The sequence below is a fragment of the Myxocyprinus asiaticus genome, chromosome 24 (genome assembly GCF_019703515.2).
Source record: "Myxocyprinus asiaticus isolate MX2 ecotype Aquarium Trade chromosome 24, UBuf_Myxa_2, whole genome shotgun sequence".
Classification (NCBI taxonomy): Eukaryota; Metazoa; Chordata; class Actinopteri; order Cypriniformes; family Catostomidae; genus Myxocyprinus; species Myxocyprinus asiaticus.
Window position 1 is genome coordinate 2,290,034 of NC_059367.1, and position 25,539 is coordinate 2,315,572.

The 25,539-nt window shown below is 38.9% G+C and overlaps 1 protein-coding gene across 2 annotated transcripts in view; it reads right to left on the bottom strand.

Annotated features, from left to right (window-relative positions):
* The window catches only part of LOC127414582 (somatomedin-B and thrombospondin type-1 domain-containing protein-like), a 29,643-nt gene continuing 4,104 nt past the window's right edge, over positions 1-25,539 (bottom strand). For both annotated transcript variants that reach the window (XM_051652713.1, XM_051652712.1), the window contains exons 3-6: positions 11,575-11,760; positions 9,517-9,607; positions 3,447-3,605; positions 1-3,359 (exon numbers count right to left, since the gene is read on the bottom strand). In XM_051652713.1, coding sequence (XP_051508673.1) covers positions 3,254-3,359; positions 3,447-3,605; positions 9,517-9,607; positions 11,575-11,760 — 542 coding nt within the window. In that variant the 3' untranslated portion in view covers positions 1-3,253. The remainder of the gene's footprint in view (positions 3,360-3,446; positions 3,606-9,516; positions 9,608-11,574; positions 11,761-25,539) is intronic.

Here is a 25,539-nt window from a genome sequence, read left to right on the forward strand (position 1 = left end):
ACGGATATTTTAATGAACGATGGGGAAAAGAATAACATTGCAAATAACATGAGCCAACAAAATGATACAATATACATAGTCAATAAAACACAAGCTGTTGAAATAATATTATTTAAAAGCAAAATAATACAATGAAATCAGAATCTTGAAAGCATTTATTGGTCACACTTTATATTAGGTGGCCTTAACTACTATGTACTAACATGAAATACATACAAGACTACGTATTTACTGTGTAACTACATGTAATTCTGCAAAATTCCCACATTTGCTGCTACTGAGGTTGAGATATGGGTAGGTTTTGGGGTAAGGGTTGGGTTAGGGTTAGGGGTAAAATTAACAGTGTAACTACAAATGTAATTAAATGCAAGTACTTTAAATGTAATTACAATGCAACAACATGTATGTACATAATAAGTAAATTGTATCAAACGGTTAAGTACATAGTAGTTAAGGCCACCTAATATAAAGTGGGTCCCATTTATTTGACTGTAACTTCATGTATTAAATATTGTGATTACTGTGAGGTCTTCAGGCCAAAGTAAACTTGCTGGTACGTCACAGTGTGCTTGATGCAGATTTCATCTGTGTGTAGTTTAGTTTGTCTTTGTGCATCACTGGCATGTGCGCCTGCCATTAGCTAAGCTTCCATCCAAGTTCCGAATTAAATGTTTGCGCAAAATCGTAATATCGTAAAAACAATTCGCAAATAAGAGAAACATCTGTTTAAGAGAACAAAATAGTCACTTCTGGGGACATTTGTGCAAAAAATAGAAATGGAAGTTGAAGCCACAATGGCTCTTTTATTAAATGTAATATGTAAATGAGCGTGCAGACAAAACGCTCTGATGAACTTTGTGTTTTCTAGCGTTAAGCGGCATGTATGGGAGCGAAAGCGTGTCAGACAGTTCTAGGAGGTAATAGTAGCCAAACATTTTGATGACAGGCTTTGTGTCCAACATTTAAAAATGACCAGAGCAACATTTGAGATGCTATGCTATTGATGATGTTCTCTGAGCGAAATATGTATTATAGGGCTGAAACGATTAGACGACGTTATCGACAACGTCGACAATATAGTCGACGATTTAACGTAACATGAGATCATATGAAACTCTAATGATGGCGTGCCAGATTGAGAGGAAGAAAACAACTCGCAGTCCAGACGAACTCCAAAGTTTCCAAACAGCTTCAGGTGATGTAGACTGCAAAGTTTGAGGGAATTATAATGCAAAAATGCAAAATAAGTAAATACAGAAGCGGTGTCATCGTGAAATAAAGCGGAATCGGATCTGGCGAGCGTTTAAGGAAACACCCTGGCATTATATTTTGAATGCAACCTTTATTAAAGTTCAAATAATAAGGAAGCAGGTTATGTAAATAAACAATGAAACTGGCATTTCTCTTTGTGGTAAGCGCCGCTTCTATGAGTCATGTGAAGTGACCCAATCAAAGGTGAAGAGATGCACAGTCTGGCGCGGGGATGCTCGTCTGACGCGTTTGCTGCAGCTAAATTATGATGTGATGGCTCGCGACATATTGAATCATAATAAACTGTATATTTCACGGTGTGTATCTCATCTTGAAGAAAATCTGCAATAAGCAAATCTATTAATAAGAGTTTTTTTGTGAGTTAAAGATGGATTTTTGGATCATGTTAAATGGAAAGCAAGACAAAAACACTTGATAACAATAGGATTTTTTCCCTTTAATTCAGTGAATGTCATTTAGAGGTATTTTTAAAAGATGATTTTGTCCTCTTTATTGTTAGTCAGCACGTTTAATACAACCTGAATCGGTTAAGAGCTGACGATTAATCGTTGCAATAATCGCCCGAATAGTCGAATAATCGTTCTAACAATCATTAGATTAGTTGATTATCAAAACAATCGTTAGTTGCAGCCCTATTGTATTCACATTACTTTTTTTTTGATGAGCATCTATATTCCTGCATAAATTATATAGGAATATATTTATAAATGTGTTTCCATCGTAGTTTATGTGCATGTCTTCTTATCGAAAAAACGATGTACCCACCTCAAGCGAGCATACACATTTTTATGCACATTTTGGAGATTTTATCTGATGTTTTCGTCCAGCCTTTTTTTACGCGATATCCCAAAATACGCGAATTATATATATATATATATATATATATATATACAGATGGAAAACCATCTATTAACTGTGCTAAAAGAGTATCACAAAGCAGTTGTAGTGCACATGTGGCAAACATGTCCATATGGGCTCGAAGTAAAAAAGGAATACTTTGAAAGCACGCAACATTTCGAAAGATGGAACGGTACATGGAGAAATTAAGTATATGTAACGGGAGCCAGCTGGTAGGTAGCTGTGCGGTATGTAAACCTCACTCCTCTGGCCTCAAGAGGCGCACTAGTGACTGTTGCTAAGGGTTGTAGCCTTTAGCCTCCTCGTTAGCGCACCCGCCTCCCATGCCGGAGACCCCGGTTTGAGTCCCGTTCGGAGCGGGTTGAGCAGGACTGGTTACATATACACTAGCCTTTAGAACCACACTTTCACTTGATACACTATGTTTGTTCAGAGGCAAGCAGCAATGAGAAAGGCGTTTAACTGGAATAAGCAAAATATATGACATCAGTAAGGCCTGTCAGACCAACTGCAAACAGATGAACATCACCACACCGTTTTCAAGCACACTTGGGTGCAGTTCGCTAGTGGTTGGATTATTCTGCATAGTTCGGGATACTTTCCAGAACTCATAAAAAGGACAAACAAAAATCCAAAGTAGATCAAAATGAAGTGGATTTTCAGAGAATGAAAAACTACCAAATAGAAACATTCATATATGATAGCCTTCCTGTCAGCGACTTGTGCATTAACAAACAAGTACACATTTAATTCGAACATAACATACACAAACATAACTGTATATAAATGCACACACAGACAAACGGACACACACAAGTTACATTCAAACATATATAAATACGGCACATATGAAACAGGAGAGTAAAAAAGTATTGAGCTAAATCTGTATCAAGATAAAAGGCATTATCAAAAACAGGTGCAGGTGCATTTTAGAGGTAGATAGCAGAGTTTCAGAAAAACAGGTTTGTGTTTTGGGTTTGGTGGTGGCAGAGAAACACAGAGAGGTGAAGTTAGAGTTGGCAAGCATAGAGAATTTGGCTTCAACGTTGGTTGGCTCTCCAAGACTCCTGTAGAACAACTTGGAGCAACCATGTCCCTCAAAATGAGCTTTTAAGGGTGTTGTTCAGACAAATAGCACTGAGTAAGGCGGACACCGGCAGTTCTCAGTGGACGACTCTCGAACCCACGATCCAGAGCAACCAGGTGCTGATGCAGCGGCCCAGAAGGTTCTGGTGGAAGAGACATTCATGTCAAATGACTTTAAAGTCTCTGTGAGTCAATGTCTGCTTATATATACTTATATGCATTAAGCTTACCTGATGTCTTTCAAGCCATCTCCACGGCAGTGGTTGTCTGTGGCCATGGCATCACTCTGACACTCGACACATACGGAGCGCTCGCGGACCAGTTGAGCACTCCACAGTTTCACCTTACACGCCACACTGACCTGCTTCACACGCATGTACACGCAATAACTACAACAGAGAGAGAGAGAGAGCAATTAACTTTCCTATTCTAATCAAGAAGGGCCTCTTACTTTGCAGAGATAGCTAATGATAATGTTAATGATAACATTTCTTCTTTCCTGAAGTGAAAACCAAAAATAATGATGCACTTCTTTTGGGATCTTATTTACATATACATTTCTCGATTTGACCATTCAATAGCCTATACAAATAAAAATTTATGTAACTTCACTACAGTAAAAACCTAGTTGAAACATGAAGAAAATATGTGAATAAGTCCTGAATTGAGAGCGGATTACCACCTGGTGAAAAAATAAAAAATAAAAATAACATGACTTGAAAATCATGTAATGACAATAATAGCCAGTAGATGGCTGCAGTGATCTATGCGGCCACCTATTGTGTAGTAATTCTAAATTTGATCACAAGTTATGCATTTAGATATATATTTAGACATTGTCCAAATTTAGCATTTGTTTTATGTGCGTGTGTGTGTGTGTGTGTGTGTGTGTGTGTGTGTGTGGGGGGGGGGGGGGTTATATAAATTAAAAACAAATACCTGATGGAGGGGGTTTACTCCAGAATAAAATAAATAAAAATAAATACTCAAATAATCTATTTGTTTCATTTTATTATTATTTTTTGGTTTGGATTAAAAAACTATGCATAGAAAACAAAACAGATCAATTATTATTTTAATAATTATTTATCGAGACATTTTTTTTTTTTCCATTGCAATGGACATGACAGGTGTACTATTAGGCTACTTTGGGCATCGTTTTAAATAAAAAAATAAACTTTTTTTTTTATATGAAGTTTTTGAATCACTTTTCACCGAAATGGATGTACAGGTGCATCTCAATAAATTAGAATGTCGTGGAAAAGTTCATTTATTTCAGTAATTCAACTCAAATTGTGAAACTCGTGTATTAAATAAATTCAGTTCACACAGACTGAAGTAGTTTAAGTCTTTGGTTCTTTTAATTGTGATGATTTTGGCTCACATTTAACAAAAACCCACCAATTCACTATCTCAAAAAATTAGAATACATCATAAGACCAATAAAAAAAACATTTTTAGTGAATTGTTGGCCTTCTGGAAAGTATGTTCATTTACTGTATATGTACTCAATACTTGGTAGGGGCTCCTTTTGCTTTAATTACTGCCTCAATTCGGCGTGGCATGGAGGTGATCAGTTTGTGGCACTGCTGAGGTGGTATGGAAGCCCAGGTTTCTTTGACAGTGGCCTTCAGCTCATCTGCATTTTTTGGTCTCTTGTTTCTCATTTTCCTCTTGACAGTACCCCATAGATTCTCTATGGGGTTCAGGTCTGGTGAGTTTGCTGGCCAGTCAAGCACACCAACACCATGGTCATTTAACCAACTTTTGGTGCTTTTGGCAGTGTGGGCAGGTGCCAAATCCTGCTGGAAAATGAAATCAGCATCTTTAAAAAGCTGGTCAGCAGAAGGAAGCATGAAGTGCTCCAAAATTTCTTGGTAAACGGGTGCAGTGACTTTGGTTTTCAAAAAACACAATGGACCAACACCAGCAGATGACATTGCACCTCAAATCATCACAGACTGTGGAAACTTAACACTGGACTTCAAGCAACTTGGGCTATGAGCTTCTCCACCCTTCCTCCAGACTCTAGGACCTTGGTTTCCAAATGAAATACAAAACTTGCTCTCATCTGAAAAGAGGACTTTGGACCACTGGGCAACAGTCCAGTTCTTCTTCTCCTTAGCCCAGGTAAGACGCCTCTGACGTTGTCTGTGGTTCAGGAGTGGCTTAACAAGAGGAATATGACAACTGTAGCCAAATTCCTTGACATGTCTGTGTGTGGTGGCTCTTGATGCCTTGACCCCAGCCTCAGTCCATTCCTTGTGAAGTTCACCCAAATTCTTGAATCGATTTTGCTTGACAATTCTCATAAGGCTGCGGTTCTCTCGGTTGGTTGTGCATCTTTTTCTTCCACACTTTTTCCTTCCACTCAACTTTCTGTTAACACGCTTGGATACAGCACTCTGTGAACAGCCAGCTTCTTTGGCAATGAATGTTTGTGGCTTACCCTCCTTGTGAAGGGTGTCAATGATTGTCTTCTGGACAACTGTCAGATCAGCAGTCTTCCCCATGATTGTGTAGCCTAGTGAACCAAACTGAGAGACCATTTTGAAGGCTCAGGAAACCTTTGCAGGTGTTTTGAGTTGATTAGCTGATTGGCATGTCACCATATTCAAATTTTTTGAGATAGTGAATTGGTGGGTTTTTGTTAAATGTGAGCCAAAATCATCACAATTAAAAGAACCAAAGACTTAAACTACTTCAGTCTGTGTGCATTGAATTTATTTAATACACGAGTTTCACAATTTGAGTTGAATTACTGAAATAAATGAACTTTTCCACGACATTCTAATTTATTGAGATGCACCTGTAAATGTAGGCTATATGCTTATCTTCATGTATATCTTTATCAACCAAAACTTTTAAGAATATCGATATATAATTTTTTGCTTATCACCCACCCCTATCACATGGATATTTAATAAATAATAAATATTTTGCTGACTTTCCGAAAGGAAAATAAAAACTATATTGTGATATACCGTTACCATGATATAAAATTACTTATACTGTGATATAGAATTTTGATCATATTGCCCACCCCTATTTCCCATTCATTTTCTATGATCTGTCAATTTTATCCATGAACAGTAAAGGTGTTGCTTTTTTTAATTTTTATGACCACTCAGACCTATAGAATCAACTAAATGTTTTGGGTGAGTGTTCAGATGACAAGCAGAAGAAAATTTGTTTTTAAAACCCATTTTTTTTTCCTCCACCAATGTGGAATGCCCAATTCCCAATGCGCTCTAGGTCCTCGTGGTGGTGTAGTGACTCGCCTCAATCCGGGTGGTGGAGGACGAATCTCAGTTGCCTCCACATCTGAGACCGTCACGTGTCTTGTTGAGCGTGTTACCATGGAGATATAGCGTGTGTGGAGGCTTCACGCCATCCACCACGGCATCCACACTCAACTCACCACGTGCCCCACCGAGAGCAAGAACCACATTATGGTGACCACGAGGAGGTTACCCCATGTGACTCTACCCTCCCTAGCAACCGGGCCAATTTGGTTGCTTGGGAGACCTGGCTGGAGTCACTCAGCACGCCCTGGATTTGAACTAGCGACTCCAGGGGTGATAGTCAGCATCTTTACTCGCTGAGCTACCCAGACCCCATTTAAAAAACATTTTTATTACTTTGGAAAAATGCATTCAGTCAAAAATGACCACACAGAACAAGAAGGTTAAATGGATAGTTCACTCAAAATAAAGTTCTGTCAATTTAACTGCATTTCCTGCATTGGAATTTTTTTCGGCGGCCGCTCAATCATGAGCAACTGGAAAAACTGAGATGAGGAAACCCTAATGATAATTTCTTTGTGTATGTTGCAGTCAGTGCCGTCTGAATTAGGTAAAAGGTCATCCCTCCCATGCTTGATTTAATTAGTTTGCTTTGTTATGACTGTGTGGTGTCATTTCCTCCTCCATGGCACACATGTAGCCTTTGTCTTATTCTTCCTCACACTCACACACACATTAGTCATTCTGAAACTATACACCTGTAGTTGATGAAAGATTTCCTGCTCTGGGATTTCCAGTGTGTGTTGCTAGAAAAGAACATAAGATATCCATTTAATCTCACATCATTTGAAGGTGCACCTGCTGTTTAATTCTAAAGTAGCTAACTACTAATTATCTCCACACTGATCACACAGTCGTAGAGTTCATACTCCTGAACTGATGTCCCACACACACGCACAACTTACCACGCTCCCCATTGAGTGTGAGAACCACATTATAGTGACCACGAGGAGGTTACCCCATGTGACTCTACCCTCCCTAGCAACCGGGCCAATTTGGTTGCTTAGGAGACCTGGCTGGAGTCACTCAGCATGCCCTGGATTCGAACTCGCGACTCCAGGTGTGGTAGTCAGCGTCAATACTCGCTGAGCTACCCAGGCCCCCCACGTTGACTGATCTTAGCTGACTGAACAAGAATTAGCTGTCGGCCTCAAAGTAGGTGGAGCTCCTACCGATGACGTCGACCAATGGCAGTAAGAAGGTGTTTAGCAGCCGTTAAGAAGTTTTCCTAAAAGTTAGCCCTGGTGAGCTGTTACAAACCACCAAAACAAACTCAAAAGCGCCTTCTTTTTGGACAGATTTTGTTCTAAATGACATCACACCCGTTCATTCTTCGATTTCATAGGAAGTCTGCAGGGGCTCAAGACTACACCCGCATTAATCCGGATTCATTTTAAAATGCATATTTTTCTCTACATTTTGGCCTTCCGTCCACACTGAGACGGTGTTTTGTGCAGCGAAAACTGAGCTTTTCAAAAAAAAAACGCTCTCCCAAGTAGTTACATTTGAAAACGCCTTATTCGCGTTGTAGTGCGGTCTGGAAAACTGAGATATTGGAAAACGGATATATTTGTAAACTAAATATTTGTTGTCATGCAATCCAAGCAACCTCAAAAAACAGTCAAGAGTTGTTGATGGCTGATGTTTTCAGACGGTCCCTTACCACACCCCCACAGTTTTAGCATGTTTTATTACAATGTGTGGACTTTTCAGACAGTCCCTTACCCAGCATAGGCACATTTTCCAACGAATATCAAGGTTAATTTAACTATTTCTCTGTGACGCCATTGGAACAGCTTTAATATGTGACAAATTACATCCTGTATGGATTTGATATGGGACACATTATTTCATCTTTAAATATGGGACGTTACCGTATTTTACGGGATGGGTGGCAACCCTAGCTGTAGCGCCGTTGTTGTGCCTGCTATCCACTATGATAGCGTTGATAAAGATAAATGTTACTTTGTACAACTTTCACATTACATTCCTTCAAAGACGGGAAGTTTACTCAGAATTGGCGTCCGGCGGCGGAACACGAGGACAACTGCATTTCAGACCACACCTATGTTTTTTCACAAGCGCAGTAAGGGGATTTAAGTGTTTCAACTTTTGGACAACTTGTGGACAGAGAGCATTTCGAGACGTAAACGCCATTTTCAAACGTATCCTGATTAATGTGGACGTAGCCTTAAAAACAGGCTTGTGAAATCAATTAAATGAATTAACCTGCAGATTAGGTCCAACAGGATGAGATACTTGAGAAAATACAACCTGCTTAAAGAAACAGAATACCCAAAAATACACATTCTGTCATAATTTACTCACCCTCATTTCCTCAAATCTCTTTTTGGGCATGTTCCTTACACAAAGATATTGCATGGCTTCAGAATACTTGGAATGTGGCGAATTAATTTTATGGTGCTTTTGGTTTTGTCCTTTTTTGGAGCTAATTCATTGACTTTCATTGTATGGTACAATGCAGGATTCTGCTAAACATCCTTCTGTGTTTCCCAGACAAAAATGAAATATGGGTTTGGAACGAAATAAGGTGAATAAATGACTTTTTTCTTATTTTTTGATGATGATAGGGTTACAAATCCACCCATTTACACAGACAAAAATCCATGATTGTCAACTTTAAAGACTTGAAAATGTTAATTTCCAGAATTACTCATATCAACAGTAGATGTTGTTTGAAGGACTGAACAAAGCACTCCTAAACCTGACAAACTCTGAGCTATTAAAGTCAAAACAGAGATATCTACCCTATATCAGGTCCGATAACTAATATAAAGCTTCATATTCATTCTGTTTTAGTACAGAGTCTCTAGAGGTCACAGTGACACTATGAATCTAGACAACACTGTTGATGTTTAGACTCAGAATGTGACCCTCTGCTGTTGATTATTGCTGGAAGAATGTGTTGGAATCATCGATAAATGGAACATTATTTTGTTAATACTATTTTAAAACACTTTCAAAACACTCTCACCTCTTCTTCTCCTCCTTTATCAGCATGTGCGGCCGTCTCCAAGGATCCTTAAAGTTACGCTTGAACGAGTCGGGCAGGATTTTGGCCACCTCTGAAGAGATCAAGATAATGAAAGAGCAAATTAAACTCCTCCTGAGACAAACTACAGCAACAAAACACACGCAGACCCGAACGCAACACAGAAAACGTCTACTGCTCACTCTTTGTTGACAGACATTAGACATTTTACTATGAGATCTACGCAAAAACAAGAGACTAATGTGTTTTCAAGCTTCTAAAGATGGAAAGATTTACTGCTGATATAATGCATCACTGATGCGGGATTTCTCATCCACTGAAATCAACTCAATTAAACAATCGAAACGCAACCAGACCTTTTCATTTTCATGCTGTTCCAAACTCTTTAAGTTATGCTGCCATCTAAGGCCACAGCCTCAACATACTCCCAGTTTTTAGTCTCCTAATGTCATTGTTTTCCAAAGTACGCAGTAATGCTGGGCATTTTAGAAAAGCTCAAGTTTTGGTGGAAGAAAACAGCATTGTATTGTGTTTAAAAACAAAAACGTATTTTGTTGACGTGGCCTACAACAGGGGTTTTCAAGGAACTGCTAAGGTGTTCGCAGAAAATTTCATATGAAAAAAAAAAAAAGAGTAAAAAGTTGTTTTTTTAGACGTTTTTACGGTTTCAGAAATCATGAGATTAATCGTGATTATTTATTCAATTGACAGGCATACATTTCTCTCCATCCTTGCAATGTACATACTATCAATAATAGTTGGTACATAGTTGTGTATCTGTCCTGGTTATTCAATATCACACTTAAAGGATAAGTTCACCCAAAAATGAAAATTCAGTCATTGTTTACTCACCCCTGTGTTGTTATAACCCTATATGACTTTCTTTCTTTTTCTGAACACAAAGGGAAAAATTGTGAATAAATGTTGTGCTCAGTGATGTCATACAATGGCAGTTTATGGTGACCACCTCTTCAAGCTTCAAAAGAACACAAAAGTATCATTCAGAAGTCTAATAAATTATTCCATGAGACTCATGATTGTTATGAAAGTATACGATAAGATTTGATGAGAAACAAACTGAAATCTAATGTATTATTTAGTGTAAATGTTCACTGACCGTTGATCTCCTGTGTGCGTTCATGACAGGGCAATAGAGCAACAGTTTACGCAGCCCCCTCGCGACACTGGGGCGTTCAAGCGAAAACTTGTTGCGTTTATCTAAAAACAGTGATAGTGACAACACATCACATCAGCACACAAAACAGAGAACAGAACTTACTAAACATGTCTGAAGACTTTGTAGTCAAAGAATTTATGCATTTCTATGCCCAGCCTTATTTTTTGGAACCAGAGTCCTCAATCAAAGAGAGAGATGAAGTAGGCAGAAATGTCTGTCACATCTTCTCCATTCTGAACGGGTGAGTATTTGTGACAGACCTGAGGGAAATAAGACCTCCACAAAAACATTCGGTAGGTGTAACATTTTCGGCCAAAATCAAGTGGTCTTTAACCGGCTCATGAGATGCTGGCTTTAATATACTATAAGAAGAACGTTTTGTGCCGGTGCCAGTTCATAGTGTACAGATTTACCAGTGCAATGCCAAAAATAGAAAACAAGCGATCGATAGAATGTACCATGGCTCGTCACAGCTGGTTAGGATAAAACTCTGATTAACATAGGAAGTATACCTTACATCGCATGTCATTTGCTGTCGTTTGTTTGATTTCTGAGTACTCGTTAATAAAATAAAATAAAGGCTGGGCATAGAAATGCATCAATTCTTCACCTACAAACTGTTCTCTGTTTTGTGTGCAGATGTGTTGTGTTCTGTTGTCACTATCGCTGTGGAGGACCTTAAATTCTATGTATATCCTTTACAGGTAAAGTAATCCCAGTATGGACTGCAAAGAGCTCAGTAGGGGTTAAAATACACCAAGATGTCACATGTACAGAAATTTTCATTGACCCCTTGGAAGGTAGCTGCCAATGCAGGTAGTAGACAGCAGGGTTTCTCACTAGGGTTTGTAACATTGTGTTACCTTTTGCTGCGCTGCAGGTCTCAGTGTGAGCAAAACACCCTCTGCGCTGTTTGAGATCGGGACAAGGTGTGCCTCCATTGCGTGGGGGCGTGGCTACCTGACGGCTTCGCTCTGTAGTCCCCGCCCCACAGACTGACGAACATGGAGACCAGGGACCCCACTGGCCAACCTCACAGTCTACTGCTGCTGAGAGAGACGAGAAAGATGATAGGCATAAATATTATCTTTATTATAATAGCAATTCATCTAGAAAAACTTTTACATGAATTGAGTTGTGATAGGAGTCAAATAAAAGGTCAAATCAAACCTAAAGTAGGTGCTAAGAATGTTGTGAGCAGCTGTTTGTGCAGAGTTTGTAATTGTACATCAGTGAACAGCTGTAGTGACATCATACACACCCTCATCTTAAACCACACACACACACACACAAACAGAGAAGCAAAATACATGCATCTAGACCTCAATAACACAGCTGCTGTCTCGTGGGATTCAGAGAGACACAAGATCCCAATCGCTTTACATGGTTTACAATGAGAGTGTGTTTGAAAACACTGGTAAATTCAGCCAGTGACTTTTTTTCCTTTTTTTTTTTTTTGGCCTTTAGTAGGCTTTTTTTAATGACAGAGTTAGTGGAGAGGGGATAGGAAATGACAGGGGAGAAGAGTGGGAATGGGATCGGGAAAGGACCTCACGAGCAGGGACTCAAACTCGGGTCACCCGTGATGCATCAGCACCACATGACATGAGCGCAGCCCGCTAGGCATTTTCGGACTGAAACTTCATGACATCCTCCACAAAGGTGATATGGACCTGGCAAAGTTTTTTTTATTTTTTTTTTTTAATTTCATGCATTTATTAACAAGGTATAAAAAAAAAATGTACCTAAGAAGGTCCTCCGGGTCAATTTGACCCGGTCCATATAAAGACTTAAGAGAAAGCTGTAAAAGAGTAGAACAGTTCAAAATGTTATTTAAAAGTACACTCATACTCATAACTGCACACACCCCCCTCCACACACCTACCCCACACACAGACAAACACAAACACACACATAAGTTGTCACAATATTACCTCAATATAAAAACAATGGAAGTCAATGGAAACAAATGTATGTGTCTGTGTGTGGTTCAAGCAAAACTTTACCCACACACACCCCGACAAATCTCACAAGTACACACAAACACTCATACACACACACACACACACACACACACACACACACACACACACACACACACACACACACACAAATACATACTGTACATCCATATATTCTAATGTAAATTTACTGTATATAAAATTTGTAAATTTTACATTTGTAAATTAGCGAAATGTTAAGTTATTAATGATAAAACAGTTGTTTTGGAGAAAATTTACAAATTGTGACTGTTGAACTGTGATTTAAAGTGCCGGGTCAATTTGACCCGGTGAGATCAACAATGGGACTTGATCGTTAAGGCCATTAAAGAGTTAAGCAGAAAGAATAAACTTCTTCTGAAGTTTGTAATTGGCAAATTCCGTAATTTCCCCTGACTTCCATTGCTTGGATAAACAGGTAGTCGGGTTGCGGTGTTGGGCTGGTTCAGGATGCTCAAACCAACAGGATCAATGTTTTAAAAGTGTCACAGAGATACAGTGTTTACAGTTTTCAGGGATCAATCAACCCAATCTGCATAACTGATACCAAAAATAAGAAGAAACAACACAAACAAAAATTAACACAAATTATAATCAAATGTTATGAGTCACGCAATGACATCAGAGAACGCCGATTATAGTTTTTAACCAAAGTTCTAACAATAGTTTACCGCAAAAGTACGTGTTGTCTTGTTAAACATAATATACATTTTCACCATTAATTATAAGGTAAGTCGTACCTTTACTTCTAAAAGTAAAAAAACAAACATATATTTTTTACAATAAAGTAAAATGACACGTATTGGGCCTCATTCATGAAACTTTTGTAAATATGGAGTAATTAGTGTGTAAAATGAACCTTCCCGAAAACTTTCCACCGGATTCACAATTATCATAATCCACGCCCATAAAAACACCATATAAGGAAGGCACCAGACTCGCTAGTAAATGCTGCTAACATCTATGCAGAACGCTAATGAAATCGTTTCTATGAATGAAGTGCATTCACATCGTAAAATGTTAATTCAGCAAGCACAATAGCGTCTCAAAGAAAGTGAGTTACTGTCATCGCATGTTTTTGCTGTCGTATGACACTCTTTTCTGTAACAAACAGTTCAAGAAGTCAATAAATATGGATTGACATGAGTGTAAATAAAGGGAGGAGGATATCCACCACCATTAATCTTCTCTGGTTCAGTTCGCAGCACGTCGCCAGCATCATTTGTGAAACTTCTCGGGTAAATCATGATGTAACAGTGATAAACTTGCAACTGGAAGAATCTACAGAGACGTTAATAGAATGCCTGAAGAAGATCTCTGACTGAAACACTAAGATATTACAGATTTGTAAGCTATACGACAATGTGCAGGCTTTATTCCCCATTGTTTTGTGTTCACTTTTACCTGCGATGTGTTTTTTTATGGGTTTAACATCATTAGCATTGACCATACATTATCAACTGAACATGATTTACCAATGACTATACTAAATTATGAGTGTATTACTTGTGTGCAACAATGAACAAAGAAGAAATATAGACATTATTTTGGATTTTTTGAGCGGAAAAGTGTTTTTAGAAAGTAATTAGTAATGTGATTACTTTTTCAATTAAGTAATTAGTAAAGTGAAGGAGGCTTGATGCCATCCACCGCAACATCCACGCTCAACTCACCACATGCCCCACTGACAACGAACCACATTATAGCAACCACGAGGAGGTTACCCCATGTGACTCTACCCTCCCTAGCAACCGGGCCAATTTGGTTGCTTAGGAGACCTGGCTGGAGTCACTCAGCACGCCCTGGTATTTGAACTAGCGAACTAGCGAACTCCAGGGGTGGTAGCCAGCGTCTTTTACCACTGAGCTACCCAGTCCCCCACAGTTATTATTGAGATTTGTGTAATTAGCAGTGATTTGAAACAAGGTAGAATCCGACCACAAAACTACTGATATCGGCAGATGTTGTTCTAAACAATCGGATATCTTATCTGCACACAAACTTGTATAGGTGCTTCCCAATTACATGTTATATATTTTTTATCATAAAACGGCATCCATTGATTGTCATTGCCTGTGTGTCTGTCTCTGTTGTTTTAAGTGACATCATGGCTCGTTCATTCTCATTCTTCTGTCCTTCCACACTAGAGTGACAAACATCTCATCACAATGCACGCAAACACACTCACAAACACACACCTCCATACAAAAGCCCCTGTCAAATTCCCCACATTCCACTGCATTAGTTCTGCAGATATGCCCTTTACCCCGTTCCCAGATCCTAGATGCCTCCACTCCCTTGCTCTCGTTCGCTCAGACTGTGATGGGGACCCAAAGTCACTGGCGGTCCCAAAGGCCCAACAGCATTTTAATCTAACTCACACACTCTATGGGTCACCAAAGGTCACTATTGCTCTGATCAGGTGATGTGGTTAGAATCAGAAGAAGAATCAGAATCAGAATGAGCTTTATTGCCAAGTGTGTTTTTGGTGATAGGAGAAACAAGCAAGTGCACACAGAACATTACAGTGAGACACAGAATATAAAACAAAAGTATAAATAGACATACAAATAATAGGACATATAACAGAATGGCGTATGTGCAAGTGGTAATGTATGTGCAAGGTAGGGGTATGTACAGTTATTGAATTAAATATGTGAATTTACATATGTACATGACATATTTATTTACATTATTGCACTATGGGGGAGTGCTGAAGGCAGTTTAATTGTTCATGTGGAAAATGGCTTGAGGGTAAAAACTGTTCTTGTGCCCGGATGTCCTGGCGCTCAGTGCTCTGTAGTGCCGGCCAGAGGGCAACAGATAAAATAGAGAGTGGGCAGGGTGTGTGGGGTCCAGAGTGATTCTTCCTGCACATTTCCTCACTCTGGAGACATACAGGTCTTGGAGGGTGGGCAAGGGGGCACCAATAATCACTCAGTCCTTAAGGGGGCGATAGAGTTAGCTTCAAAGGTTCTGTGCCATTAAACTGGTCGTGGGCAATTCCACCGAAATGTCAACCAAACCATGAAAAAATTACGTTTTAAGCAAAGGAGCAAAACCTCTTTTAAATTGTTCATTTAGGTCTATATTTTACTGTATTATTGTGCAATAATGATTTTTTTAGGAAACTGCATTATCAACCGCTTATGAGGGGTACACCTTTTCTAAAACAACATTTTCAAACAGCCATATTTCAATATTTTATTTTCCAGAAAGACAATCAAAAGCTGCACTTTGTGGCGGGCCATTGTTACAATCTTCTGACTTTTTTCTCTTTCTTTTTTATTGGACACATCGGACAGGGGGTTGGGAGCAGTACGGTCCCAGATGGTGGAGGGGGGAGGAGCGTCCCGTGCTGTATACATTAGTTGCAAACTCTCACTGAGGGAGACTAGGTACAGCACGATTGAGAAGGATTGTTTGGCCATCAAGTGGGCAGTCCTCACCCTCTGTTTGGACCACACCTCGCTCCAGTGGCTCCATCGTATGAAGGATACCAACGTGCAGATCACCCGTTGGTATCTAGCTCTCCAGCCTTTTAAGTTTGAGATGATCCACAGGCTGGGGGTGCAGATGGCTGTGGCGGATTTCCTCTCTAGAAATGGGTGGGTGGGGGGGTGGTTTGAGTAAGTCTCAGGCCGGATGGCTCCCCGGCCTGAGTCTGGCGATGGGGGTATGTGGTGATCAGTGTTGGGTGTAATGCATTACTAAGTAATTAATTACTGTAATTAAATTACTTTTTCATTGAAAGTAGTAAGGGATTACTCTTAATTTTTCAGTCATTTAATTATAGTTACTTCTGATGTAATTGTGTTAAATACTGTATAGACTATAGAACAATTCTATATAAAACAATAGTGAATTTAAACTTTAAATTTAACATTTAATGTTAAAATGTATGTTTTCTAATTTAACGCTACCCCCTTAAATTCTTTGGCCAGTTCATGAATAATTTATTTGATTTATTTGAAAGAGTTAAAAGAACAATTTCATGTCTATCCTTGTATTTTTCATCTGGTTGAGGTTGATAAGGGTTTTAGAAAGTAATTAGTAATAAGTAATGTAATTACTTTTCAGACAGAATAATTAGTACAGTAATCTAATTACACTGTAGAGGATGTAATTAGCAGTTAGTAATTCATAACTTACCCAACACTGGTGGTGATGTGGGCGTGGCCGAGCGAAGTCTGTGGAGGGCGAGGCCGGGAGAGAGAGAGAGAGAACGGTCAGGATTGACACCTGGGAAAAATTATCTCTGACAGCTGTTTTGTGTCAACAGTGAAAGCCGTAGGGCGATAAAAGAGCGGCGAGAGCTGCAGTGGAAGAGAGAGACCTAAAGCTGAAAATGCTACGGATGGCAGTGTGCCTTTACGTTGGTGTGAACCCTGGGATAAGGACTTTATGCTGAGCTAGAAGAAAGCTGAAGAGTTTCTGTTTTAAAATAATCACTGTGAAGTGTGTAAGCTGGTTCCCGCTTCCTCCTTTCCCCCTTTACTGACTTGGAAAATTGTTACACACATTTATGATGTTGTTGTGTTTCAGTGCTGTGTCACGTTCATAATGTTTTAGAGGTGAAGTTTATTTCACTAAAACAATATTCATTCAAATAAGTTGATACTTTCTATTAGGGATGCACAGAAATTGAATTTTTTGGCCGGTTACCGATTTTAACAAAAAACTATAGGCCGATGCCGATATTTTGCCACTTTTGTCATAGGATCACACTTTTACTTAGGAATTGCTATATGCTATAAAAATGTACAAAGAGATACAAAAGCTTTTTTTACTGTTCTAACAATAAATAATTTCCACTGAACATGGATTGGATCTGTTGAACACATGACAGGCCAAAATTTGAAAGACAGCCACGATGAAAGATAAAAAGATACAAAAATGACTTAACATGATGATTGATATGAGAAAAGGTTATTTTGTACTTCTAAAACATATTTGCACTTATTTTTTGCAGTTTAAAACAACAGAACTCACATTTTACATGTATGTACTGAAACAGAGAACATTACAAATTCATACTATGCATATGTTGGAAAATTCCACGAAAAGGTCAACCACATCATGGAAAAAACAAAACCCCCTTTTAACTTGTTTTATAGTGGTATAATGGATAATGCTGTCCAGACCGCTAGAGGGCGCCGCTTGCTCACACAGCGCTGACTGAAGCACTTAATGCAGAAACGCAGCCTTTTAAGGTTTAGCAATCGCGCAAGGCCAAATTACGATTTCAAACTTAATTCAATCAATCATGCAGCATTAATGGATATCATACCAATATCTCAGAAGTCAAAGTCTGCTGATTTCTAAGTGTTTTCTGATTTTTTGCTCATTTATATGAGAACAAGAATAAATACAAATTAAATATTACATGTTCTTAGGAGTGCCAACCCTTCTACATATTGTGGCTATTATTATTTCAGGATTGCGCATTTGAGTTCACAGAGTTTTTACAAATTGTGTTACTGATGAATTATAAATAAACAATCGTTATTTTATATCAGCGTTTTAATGCTTATAACCGATAAATATCGGCAGCTGATACATCAGTCTCTGTACAAAGCTAACTTTTGTCGATGTTAGGTATGATGAACCAATGGTCTCCCTTCTTTACTTTAAACACTCATAAAATTGTGTTACAGGGCTCCAGACTAAAAAAATGACTTAGGAGCCACTGGCTCCTAAACTGAAACATTAAGGATGTTTTTATGAAAAAGGTGATTCATGAAAAAGATCCGGTTCAAAAGAGTCATTTGTTCACGACTCTCTCATGCTGGGTTTGTTGTTGACACAACAAACGGGTGAAAAGTGGCACGAGACACACGACGTGCATGTGCTAAAGATGTATTCAATAACTCACAAGATGATATCTGATGAACGCCAGTGGCGACTAGATTTTAAATGATTGTTACAATCAATTATTTTTGGTCACATTTGCAACCATTTTACTCGCAGCCTGGAGCCCTGTGTTACGAACGTGGCAGTAACCTACATGGAAATCAATGAGAGAATCAAACATCCACCGCTTGTTCTTTTACCATGATGATACTGATAGATCGCTGACTATTGCTTTGATCTGTGATATATTTCAAGCTTTCTGCACCTAAAGCCAACTTTTGGGAGGAGATCATTTTTAAGAATTTTGCGATTTTCATTGTAATGTGATTAACATCATCTAATATTGCTGTGCTGCTCAGTGTGTTCCGCGTAGAGCCGCTAGAGGGTGCTGCTCACTCACGCACGATGACTGAAGCGCTCAATACAGATGTAAGGCCTTATGGTGATTTCAATCTTATTTCAATCCACCATGCCACCTTAAAGGACATCACACAGATGTCTCAAAGGTCAAAGTCTGCAGGTTTCAAAGTGTTTTGGATGGATACCCCATTAAGTAAATGCTGCTTTCACAACAGTCACGTCCATAACGCAGATTTTTCCCAATTTATATGAAAACGATAATGAATAAAAATTATATTTTACATGTTCTTAGGAGTGCCAAGCCTTCTACAGTCTGTGGCTATTATTATTTCTGGATTGTGCATATTTAAGATTTCCAGATCTAAACTGGACAAAAACACTTGTCTAGACTGAAACGGTTCTGATGTCTGGACTCTATCTGCAGGGGTCTATGATTATACATACAAATGATTTGATATACTGGCAATGACTACTTTATATAGGATGTTAAATGTAACATTTTCACTGCAAATGTCACGTCAGTAACGCTGGAACTGCCCTTAAATTATTATTCAGGTAAGTTTCTATAAATATATTGATTTTAATTTACTTGCTTAGCAATATTCGCCATGACAGTAGTTAACTTGAAAGAGAAAACTCACCATAGAAGCAGACAGTTCGTACTAATCTTGCTATAGCGCCCCTTGTGGCAACGTTGAGAATGCAACAGCCACAGTAATTGCGATATGTTATGAATTGCGGTCTGACAAATTTTGGAACGCAGCTACACTCAAAATCAATCAGAAACTGCTTTTATGTACTTGCGTAGAGTATGTTTCGGCCTTAAAGTTTGTGGTGCATAAAGATCCTTTTAAAGATCCAAAGTAACGTTACACACCTACTCATGAATTAGCAGATGGAGCAGCTCAGCTGAGAGTTAACTACCATTTGACTCATCAGGAGATGATGTGGGAGAACAGAGAAGAGAGAAACACATGCTTTTACTTTAAGACTGACATGTTTATGAAATAACTGTGAAACTAAGCAGACACTGTACAGCTTACTCAGTCAGGTACGACACACAACATTAACTGCTTTCAGGCGAACAGCTCGACAGACATTTCCATTACTTTCCCATTCTGTCTAAGAGCACCATGGTGTTTATGAGGCCACCAAACACATGATACATTTTCTGCTCTGCATTTTTCCACTTTCAGGAATCCGTCACAGAGACAGTAAAGCTCCATTATGAGACAGATAAAAGAGACTGACATCAACATACTAGTGCTGAAAAGGGTTCACTTCTCTTTAAATGTCCTGAATGTACACATCAGTAAAACAGCGAACAGTTCTAAAATATGCAATATTTGGTTTGAACATGATAAAATCACTGTGACGCATAGACTCGAGTGGCTTATGTACAATAAATAGTTAAAACTTGTCATTTAGATGTATGTTGTTTTACATTACAAATGCTTAAATGGGTAGTTACAGCGATAATTCAACCAAAAACAAGACAATTCTTGGGCGCCTGGGTAGTTCAGCCGACTGTCACACCTGGAGTCGCGAGTTCGAATCCAGGGCGTGCTGAGTGACTCCAGCCAAGTCTCCTAAGCAACCAAATTGGCTCGGTTGCTAGGGAGGGTAGAGTCACATGGGGTAACCTCCTTGTGGTCGTGATTAGTGGTTCTCGCTCTCAATGGGGCGTGTGGTAAGTTGTGTGTGGATCGTGGAGAGTAGCATGAGCCTCCACGTGCTGTGAGTCTCCGCGGTGTCATGCGCAACGAGTCACGTGATAAGATGCGCAGATTGACGTTCTCAGAAGCGGAGGCAACTGAGACTTGTCCTCCGCCATCCAGATTGAGGTGAGTAACCGCGCCACCACGAGGACCTACTAAGTAGTGGGAATTGGGCATTCCAAATTGGGAGAAAACGAGGATTAAAAAAATAAATAAAAAGAATAAATGAAAATTCTGTCATCATTTACTCACCCTCATGATGTTCCAAACCCATTTGAATTTCTCTCTTCCGTGAAACACAAAGGGGGATGTTTGGAAGAATGTCAGTCTCAGTCGCCATTCACTTTCACTGCATCTTTGTTCTGTATATTGGAAGTGAATGGTGACTGAGACTGACATTCTGCCTAACATCTCTTTTTGAGTTGCACTGAAGAAAGTTATACAGGTTTGCAACGGCATGAAGGTGAGAAGGTCATGATAGAATTTTCATGTTTGGGTGAACTGTTCCTTTAAGAGTACAATAATCACCAATAGCAAAATGCATTGAAAATGATAACAGATTCAATACTTAAGAGTTCTGTTTTTCTATTAGAAAATATTTTGCATATTTGTTTTTCCTCAGCTATATATATATATATATATATATCTAGCACACACACACACACACACACATATGGCAGTAATCATGAGTGAGGGAATGTCTGGTTTGGATTGAATAAGTTCAAGCTGTTATTTGGATGTAAACAAACAAACACCACCAGAATCCCTCCAGTCCCTCTTATGACACATAAGACACACAATAACAATCATAAAGGCTACAGTACACCTGCCAATAACGTCCGACTTGAAGAGAGAATCTACAGCATTATGGAATTATGGAACTTTTTTATTTTTTTATTTGGAATGCCCAATGTGCTTTTAAGTCCTTGTGGTGGCATAGTGACTCGCCTCAGTCCGGGTGGCAGAGGACGAATCTCAGTTGCCTCCACGTCTGAGATCATCAATCTGCGCATCTTATCACGTGGCTTGTTGAGCGCGTTACCACGGAGACATAGTGCGTGTGGAGGCTTCACGTCATCCAACGCCGGCAACCACGCTCAACTCACCACGCGCCCCACTGAGAGCGAACCACATTATAGCGACCACGAGGAGGTTACCCCATGTGACTCTACCCTCCATAGCGACCGGGCCAATTTGGTTGCTTAGGAGACCTGGCTGGAGTCACTCAGCATGCCTAGGAAACTCCAGGGGTGAGTTTATAACATATATGCTAATGTTATAATGTGCTATTGAACACACCAGTTTAGTTATTTTTAATAATTATAGTTTAATAATTATTATTATTTTCCAGAACATTTTTTAAAGTTTAATTTAATTTCATCATCAAAATGGTGTCTAATCAATAAATTCTTAAAACTTTTAACAGGTGAAAATAGAACTTTTCAACATGTCATTGCATTTTTTTGGCAAAACTTTTCTTCAACAGCTGTCTTGCTTGTGATATTTTGATTAATTATTATTATTATCACAGTGAATATTACATTTTACTATAGTTGTAATATATTTTAATTCAATAACTTCCATTTCAAGCATCTATATTTTATTTTGAATTGTGCTTTTATTATGACGTGTGTTTTTTTCCGGATGCTTCACTTTTCCGGATGAACAATTTGCATCACGTCGCAGTGTGATCACTGAAGACTTTTAAGTCACGTCTGAAATCTCATCTCTTTACACTGGCCTTAGTCTGACATATGAAATGTAGGACACAGTATTGGAGTGTTTGTATTTTAGATTTCTGCCGTTTGTGTATTTGGTCATTTTGAAATGTTATGTTTTAAATTGTATTACCTTGAAGCACTTTGGTCCACTGTTGATTTGAATGCAATACAAATAAAGCTGAGCTGAGATTAAAATGCAAATGCTGTTATTTTAATTATATAAATATATATTTTAGATGTGCTGTGTGCTTCACAGTGGATTAGTGCTCTGCTGTGTCATCTCGTACAACGTGAATGATTCTCAATGTCTGTGGAGTTTCTAGTGGATGAGCGATCGTATTTATTTAAAGTACGCAACTTGACCACATTAAGATTGCAGCCTTTAGTGGTTTAATAAATAACACTAGGACATGTCACGATTTTAATTTGATTAATTGGTCATTTCAGTGTAAAAGGAGTAACAGAGCACGCGTTCAAAATAAGCCTGTGAGCATTTTAAAACTGTCGTGTATCAGTCATACTTGCGTGCTGGTACCGGATAGAGTCGGTGCTCGGTACTACCGGCTCTCGACTTGGTATTGAAGTACCGGTACTTTTGACAACACTATTAGCTAGAATATTTTTCATATGCAAGCAAAAGGGACATTATAATTGAAATATACCCATTTAAATCGATTTTGAATCGAATAGAAAAGTAATCGAATCGAAACGAGAGTTTGTGAATCCGAATCTAATCGGGAAATTTTTATTGATACCCAGCCTTAGTTTCAAAGGTATAGCCACAAGACTTAAACATTACATGTGTTAACATGATTTTAGTGTGATAAAATCGCTTATTAATCCGGTACCCTAGGATTTGCCACATTACGCCGACTTGCCGACATTTTTGCATCGGTTCAAGCATGTTTACATTCTATTGTGACGTTGTATCAGCAGCATGGGAGACCCAGGTTCGGATCCCGCTTTGAAACCAGGAAGTAATCGCATTCGCATAGTCAGTACCCAACGATTTGGAGGTTGCATTTTCCCTCTAACATTACATTTTTACTCCAGTGATGGTTAGGTTTAGGCTTGGGGTTTGTGTTGAGGGGTACAGTTGATACAGTTTACAACTCTTTTCACAACTCGCTTTTGGCGCCCCTCCATAGACGTTTCATCCGTGAAATGGAGCTCACACGTCCCCATACACCCAACAACAGTTACCACTCTGGCCACTGGGGGCAATGTTTTGCATTTCGGTAAAAAGATTTTAGATGAAGAAAAGTCAACCTACTGTTTTGATCAGTCTGATTTATCACCCTAAAATCATGTTAACGTGTATAATGCTAGTACATCTTGTGGCTATACTTTTGAAAAGTGAGTATTTTAAAGTCATCATTCTCAGTGCTGGTCACACATTGAAAAAAATACAGAGAGAGACTGAATAACTTGCACACTGTCGTCGATGTGTGTTGTTGGGCAGAAAAGATGGGTAGAAAGTGGAAGAATTAGATTGATAGAGTATTTACAGGAATCAACAGCTGTTTTTTCCTGTGTTTTTTAGTGTAACTCCCCTTCTGTCAGAAAAAATAATGCGTGATGTGATGAGTGAAGTATGTGTGATGGTAAACCGGAGCTGTCTGCTGGGGTTATTATCATGGAGGAGGAGTGATCATTATCATTGTCTGTCTCTGCCACCTGCTTTTACTACAACACAGAATTCAAAAATGATTTCAAACTGCATGTGTGTTATGTAAACTATGTCTCAGAGATATAATCAGGTGAGTGTTTTTTAAAGCAGAGAAGGGGCTCAAGGTACAACATCACAGCTGCAGTATGTGCTGCGGCTGTCTGCTCTATATAAGGCAAAGAGATGAAATGCATGTGCCAAAGATGCAGAAGACAAAGATTGTAGCACCACGCGGCTTTCATTTTGCGTGTGTTTGGACTTTTGGGAGGCCTTGAGTGTGTTCCAGGTTTGTTGGGCGCTTCAGGAGTTTCGAGTTGCTCAATCATCTGTGTTTATGTTGTGCAGCTCCAAAGACTTAAAAAACAGTGACTTTAAAACATCTGCGAGAAGAGAATTCACTCCCACCAAATTACTACCCCTAAAACCCCCCTCACAAACACTGTGAACACAAACACGTCATTTTCAATTCAACTGAGGCTTTTAATTTTTCAAGCAAAACATGTGAAGGAAGATCGCAATGCGCACCAAACCTGATGTCTGACCGTATCATGAGATAAATGTACTCGGACACTTAAGTCAGACTTAAAAATGTCATAATGTCACTGCATTCGATGACAAAATACCAAAGCAAGTTTATTTGAAAGAAAAAAACAGCACACTTCTCAAGCAAATCTTTTGACAAAATGTCATTACTTGCAGGAATACACATTCTTGATATTTAAAAATGACTTCAATACTTCCGGGAATTCTCATTCTTGATATTTAAAAATGACCTCATAACTTGTGGGAATTCCTTATTTTGATATTTAAAAGTGACTTCTTTACTTGCGGCATCCACGCACAACTCACCACGCGCCCCACCGAGAGCAAGAACCACATTATAGCGACCACGAGGAGGTTACCCCATGTGACTCTACCCTCCCTAGCAACCGGGCCAATTTGGTTGCTTAGGAGACCTGGCTGGAGTCACTCAGCACACCCTGGATTCTAACTCGCAACTCCAGGGGTGATAGTCAGCGTCAATACTCACTGAGATACCCAGGCTTAGGAATTCCCATTCTTTATATTTAAAAATAAAATCATTACTCCCGGGAATACCCATTCTTCTTATTAAAAAATTATGTAATTACTCACGGGAATTCCCATTCTTGATATTTAAAAATGATGTCAATACTCGCGGGAATTCCCATTCTTTATATTTACAAATGACAATTACTCACGGGAATACCCATTCTAGATATCTAAAAATTACTTCATTACTCGCAGGAATACACATTCTTTATATTTAAAAATGACCTCATTACTCATGGTAATTCCCATTCTTGACATTTACAAATGACCTCATTACTCGCAGGAATTCCCATTCTTGATATTTACAAATGACCTCATTACTCGCAGGAATTCCCATTCTAGATATCTAAAAATTACTTCATTACTCGTGGGAATACACATTCTCGATATTTACAAATGACCTCATTACTCGCGGGAATACCCATTCTTGATATTT